At 37.6% G+C, this 5,929-nt stretch overlaps 1 protein-coding gene across 1 annotated transcript; it reads left to right on the top strand.

Annotated features, from left to right (window-relative positions):
* Nucleotides 1-265: 265 nt before the first annotated feature.
* On the top strand, nucleotides 266-5,463 carry LOC101293885 (tetraspanin-18-like). The gene is made up of 7 exons (XM_004300225.1): nucleotides 266-413; nucleotides 894-1,197; nucleotides 2,843-2,942; nucleotides 3,158-3,238; nucleotides 3,323-3,427; nucleotides 4,305-4,487; nucleotides 4,952-5,463. The coding sequence occupies exons 2-7, from the start codon at nucleotides 959-961 to the stop codon at nucleotides 5,057-5,059; spliced, it is 816 nt and encodes a 271-aa protein (XP_004300273.1). The 5' UTR covers nucleotides 266-413; nucleotides 894-958; the 3' UTR covers nucleotides 5,060-5,463.
* The last annotated feature ends 466 nt before the right edge of the window (nucleotides 5,464-5,929 follow it).

Genomic DNA, 5,929 nt, shown 5'->3' with positions numbered 1-5,929 from the left:
TAAAAAAGAAGAAATTATTAATGAAAAGATAAACATAAGCCTGAGAAGAAATGGACACAGCAACAGAGACGAACCGATAGACGTTAAAAGAAGCGGTGATACGCTGTCGTCCGTTACGTCTCTCAGTCTCTGTTTCTGGATAGCTCCTGATTAGACCAAACCACCCCTACACCTTCACACAGTAATAAGGGCAGTAACGTCATTCTGAAAATAAATAAATAAAAAACGGCGACAAACAAATCAAAATGCCAACTGTCCACTAGAAAAAACATCTCAAAGGAAAAAAACAGGTCTCACCGTCTTCACCTTCCTTTTTGCTTCTCTCTCTATTTTTTCTCCTCTGTCTGAATCAGAATCCCAAGAAGCTTCAAAAATCCGTTGAAGCCATCTGAATCCTCGTTGCCTTTGAATCTGTACGTCTTCAATTTCTGTAGCTTATTGCTCGATCTTGTATTGGTTACCATGAGATGCAGAAGCTCAATTTCTTTTTTTCTTTTCTTCTTTAATTTATATATTTTCTTTCTGTACAATCAATCCAGGAAGATTTATGATTTATTTCATCTGAAACTGAATTTAATTTAGGCCATCGATTTCGAATTTTTAATTTGTTTAGTTGATCAAATCAGAGCTGTTTGCTTACGGAATTTGAAGTAATGGCGTTTTGTTAAAAAAACTGGAATCATTTGTTTTGATGGAGCCGAAGTTCTATAATCTTAAGCTGAATAAAGTATTTTGTGTTATCTTGATCTTAGAAAAGAATGGCTGTGATTTGAAAGGTTAGAGTAGAGAGCTGAATTCAATTGCAAGTTAGCTGTTGACTTTCTCAAGTGAGAATTGTGTGTGTGGGTTACTGATGATGGGGCTAAATGTGGGTGTTTTGTGGAAATTATTAGGCTAATTGATGAAATAGAGGCCCCGGGGATTTGAATTCGGAGGGGGTCCAAGAACTTGTTACGGGATGGCCTGCAGAGGGTGCTTGGTGTTCCTATTGAAGCTATTGAACTTTATATTGACCCTTGTTGGGCTGGCCATGGTGGGCTATGGGATCTACTTGCTGGTAGAATACATGAAAGTAGCCGACACTGCGAATGTGTATTCGCCTGTGGGTGAAACTGACGCTCTGATACAGCTTGGCCGTCCTATGCTCACAACTGTGTCTCTTTCCGCTAGTTTTCTTGACAACTTGCCAAAAGCCTGGTATGCCTACTGCCCAATTGACTTCAATTTTGCTTTAAATTTTCAAGGTAAACATATCTTTTAGTATTAGTGAGGTCATGTTCTGTGAAATTGATGTCAGATAGGGCAGTAGACATCAAAACAAGTTACCGATTATACTATCTTCTTGCATTTGATATTATACTGTTCAATTGAATTTTAAACCTCCCATGCTTCCTAGTTTTTTTTCTTCTTTATAACAACCAGAGATTTCTCATAATTGCCACGTTATCTTAATGGAAGCTGGATGTATAAATGAGTGCACGATTGGAAACTTGGCTCAAGCAGGGTCGTCATAGAGATTTTTCTTCATTTGTTTTGAATAATTTGTCCAATATATTTTAGAACTGTTGGTCAAATTCAATTGTTTCAAACTACTGTCCAATATTCCAAATAAAAAATGTGTATGCTCCTATCTTTTACCAAGACCTTTTGAGATAAAACCTCACATTTGGTCTCCATAAATTTGACCCAGAAAATCAGTATTAACAATCAAGATAGGTCATTGGCTTTGCTAGATGTATTGGATTTTGTCAAGTAATTTAAGGAGATGATGTTGGACAGATTATAGCAATTATATGTCTTGAGATGTTATGTAATCTTTAACTTCATTGGTCTTACTATATAATGACCTATAGGGCTTCATACTTTGGACAAAGATTTGTTTTTTGATAGAGATAACTTTCCTCTGCATTACTCTATGATGACCTGACTTCTACTAGCTCTGGGTGCTGCAGTCCCCCTCTAGTTTGTTGTTTGTTCCTTTAAACATGCCTTTTCACAAATGAGTTGGATAGTTTCTTCAAAGGTCTTGGACAGCCATTTCCCCACATATTGCTAGATTTGGGCGGATTCAGTGATGCACTTTTATATTCCTCCAAGTAATATACTGAAGTTCTCGAATAAAACATACAAGTTTTGACACTGGTTTCATCAATTTTATGAACTGTGACAAGTTTTCCTCTTCACAAGATAGGCCATAAAGGTTTCTAGTTTTTATTTGTATTATTATTGTGTTCCCCTGATTGCTCTTAACAATTTAATTTGAAGAATGGAGCTGAGGGCCACATAACGAATTAATCATTGACGGTAGCATCTCTAACATATTTAAAAGTAACTTTAAGACCAGGGGTGGATCATCCTCTTTAAATCTGGTGAAGCTCTGAAAGTCTAACTGATTGAGTAGCGATCTTGCAGATGTTGTTTTCCTTCTACTTCGACTCTAAACCTCCGACTCTCCTTTTTAGTCTTCATGTCTGTCCATTCTGTATACCCAGATTTTATGTGACTGAAGTTAATAAACCAAACTTGAAGCTCACCTAAAATAGCTGGTCTTGGTTTAAAATTAACTTGATCATGTTGCAGTTCATGTTCTCTCCCATTATTTATCTGCATTTACTTATTTCCCTAACAATTAGTGTTTAACTTTTTTTTCCTATCTGCCTTTTTCTGTTGTTCAGTCAACTACTCACTTATATTAGATAGATGTATATATTCTTGTTCATATATTTTATATAGTTGTTGAAGAAGTTATTAAAGGCAAGAAACTGTTTGTGATACCTGTTGAGTTTAAGTTGTCTAATTATTCTCTTTTTCCCTCACATTTTTGGCATCTCATGCTTTTCAGGTTCATATACTTATTTATTGGGGTTGGAGTTATTATATTTGTCATCTCCTGTTTTGGTTGCATCGGTGCTGTAACACGGAATGGCTGCTGCTTGAGTTGTGTATCCTAAATCTTTGCTCTTGTGCCTAAATATTATGGGTTAATCACCCACTAACCATCATATATGGCTTCAATGATTTCATATGTCATGCTGCATTACTTACATCTACGACATTTTGGTTGATGGCTGATAAATATGCATATGCACATGTGATTTATGTTCTTTACTGTTTCTCGTGATTATTCTCCAATCTTGGTATCCTTAAGTCAGCATAGTATTCGGTTTTGTTGATTCTTTTGATCCTGGTAGAGCTGGCTGCTGCAGCCTTTATATTCTTTGACAAAAGCTGGGAAACCGTAAGTGTTTTTCAATTGATCTTTTCAAATATCAGAGGGTAATGGTTGGTTGGCCATCTGATCAGTTTCGTAAGTTACTTTTAGGAAATCCCGACGGATGCGACTGGAGATTTTGAGATGATATATGACTTTCTGGAAGCGCACTGGAGTATTGTCAAATGGGTTGTTCTTGGAGCTGTTATCTTTGAGGTAATTATGATATCCAAAATGCTTTGTAGGCCTCTTGGTATTTATGAACTCTATTTCGTCCTTTGGGGGACTTTGAAGTTTTCTACTGATTCTTGAGTCATCTATTGAAACATTGCTTGGCGGTTTCTTTCGGAATAAAAGTCCTTCCTCCCAATATCGTTTGGAAATTCAAACTCATTTAGCGATGTACACCCTGAAATGAAAGTAAAAGCATACTTCAAAGCTGTAAAATGGGACCTGACATGGTGCTTTGTCGATATATTATTGGCTGGAATACTGATCAAATCCTGGCCAGTTGGGTTGGGCTTTGTTTTGTTCAATCAAAATTTGGAGAAAACTATTACTCGCTGCATGTCAGTTGTACTGACTATTTTAAAAGTTTGACTTTTGTTTCATTGCTTGAGCTTACGGTTCATAATTTCTATAATATGATGATGGAATGGTCAAATGCATGAAGGATCTTATTGAATTGCTTAAATGAAAATTTTACATGATTTTGCTCCTCTTGGGAATTGACTGTTTGTTGGCTGACAATGAGATGATTGATTTTCATTACATTTATATCTGCATGACAATGATATCAATGCAATTATTTGCATGTGATGGCCAATATCGAAACATTCACATTTGACATTAATTATTCTTGAACTGCTGTTTTATGAGAAAATGCCACCCAGCTGCCTGTAGTCTGTGGATTGTAAGACCCTGGTCCTTTTTAAATCTTCCTTGGGGCTATGAGTTTTTCTTCATGTCTATGTTTTTCAGCTGCACAGAATAGTTCCCATCTTGTGTCTAGTGAAGTATGGTTTTGAGATGCCTAAAGCCGCATTAATCATTCCTAAACAGGTTTTTATAACGAGTTTCTATTGATTTTCAGGCTCTAATTTTCTTGCTAGCCCTTGGAGTTAGAGCAGTAAATAGACCAGTGGAGTATGATAGTGATGAAGAGCCATTAATCAACAGGCCGCCTCCAGTTCCAGCAACCGGTGTACCTGTTGCTGGGGCTGGAAATCAGCGTCCAACCAGAAATGATGCTTGGAGTACACGCATGAGGGAAAAGGTGAGACTTCTTGCAGTATTGCAGCAGTAGTGTCAAGATGCTTATACTCTTGTATGGTACCATCCTGTCCTCCCAAACCAAAAGTATGCATGTATATGTGCACGGGAAATGGACATCTATATATGATTACTGCAATATTGGTCTTAGCCCAGATTTTTAGTCCAAGTTCGAATTGGTAAAGTTTAATGTGTTTTATGAAATGTTTTTGTTGTGTGACATGTCAGTTTTGTCATGTTAGTTACCATACCAGGTGTGTTCTAGGTGGCTGGTGGTGGTAGAGAATTTAGGAAAAAATTTGAGGTCCTATCTGGTTATCTACTGAGTACAGGGAATGATAGATTCCAAACAAACATGCCCAAGTCTTTCTAATTTCATATTGAAAATATCAGTTTGTTTTAAGTTGAAATCCGTTCCACAACTTATGGTTCTAAGTCTCATGCTCTGTATTTTTTTTGGTATAACAGTACGGGCTGGACACATCTTTGTATCCATATGACCCATCCGATTCAAGCAGGTTACAGCAACCTCAAGCTCAGCCTCAAGAAGAAAGGAGCCGCTGCAGCATCATGTGAAAATAGATGTGGATTTAACCAAAATTTGAACTTGTTGGTTCATGAAAGACCGCTTCTTGGACCATTTTGTTCGAACTTTTTGAAGCTTTACTGAGGGTGGTCTTTTTGTTTTCGTTGAGTTTGTGTACAACATTTCTTTCTCAGTTCCAGGGTCGGTCTTCTCTTCAAAATGTATTACTAGTTGGTGTGTAAATTGTACTGCAGTTAGGATTCCTTCTGGATTGACACTAGTTTTATGAACAGAGTAACTTGAGACATTCTGGCAGTTACAATTACAAATGATGTGGTCTTCTACTGGTTTTCATTCATAATTTTCTCGCAACGTTTTGTGCCAGGCATAGAACGTTGTCATCTTTATCTTGCGGAGTATGATGGTTTTTTTTTTTCCGAGCTCGGCTCAACCGAGAAGACTGGGCGGTCAGAAATGACAAGTTTTGAAAGCCAGAGTTCTGGCAAATCGTCTGAAAGTCATCTTGCCTTTGGTCATATTAGAGATGGAGCTCTCTATGTGCTTGTGGTCCGGCAAAGCTGGAAAGTTGCTAGCTACCTGGAGTGGCTCCACTTGTTTTGCATCTGAGAGCGACGATTCATTGGAGCTTTTGCGATCAGGTTGGTGGAATATGATGAGCCTCTCCCTTTTTCAGTAGTGCGTTTTTTTGGGGCGCACGGGTTTTCTTTTCTTTTCTCTATTATGGGCTATTGTGGTGATGTTGTTGTTGTAAACTTGTACACGACAATCCAACAGAAAAAGAATTTCCTTGTCTAGTCCGACTGTCCGAGGCCTCACATTCAGACATACCATAGTTTACAGTCTACTGTAATCACCATCTTTACCAGAACTGAAAATGCCAAAAAAATGAACTGGCATGG

Source organism: Fragaria vesca, linkage group LG5, assembly GCF_000184155.1.
Source record: "Fragaria vesca subsp. vesca linkage group LG5, FraVesHawaii_1.0, whole genome shotgun sequence".
Taxonomy (NCBI): domain Eukaryota; kingdom Viridiplantae; phylum Streptophyta; class Magnoliopsida; order Rosales; family Rosaceae; genus Fragaria; species Fragaria vesca.
Note: the sequence above shows the minus strand (reverse complement) of the source record. Positions and strands in the feature narration are given on the sequence as shown.

What these genes read in the sequence shown, in the direction of transcription:
- LOC101293885 (XM_004300225.1), top strand. Translation starts at nt 959, where the DNA reads ATGGCCTGCAGAGGGTGCTTGGTGTTCCTATTGAAGCTATTGAACTTT. An exon ending in TTGACAAAAGCTGGGAAACC is followed by an intron (nt 3,239 to 3,322) that starts GTAAGTGTTTTT and finishes AGTTACTTTTAG; the next exon opens with GAAATCCCGACGGATGCGAC. An exon ending in TTGGAGCTGTTATCTTTGAG is followed by an intron (nt 3,428 to 4,304) that starts GTAATTATGATA and finishes ATTGATTTTCAG; the next exon opens with GCTCTAATTTTCTTGCTAGC.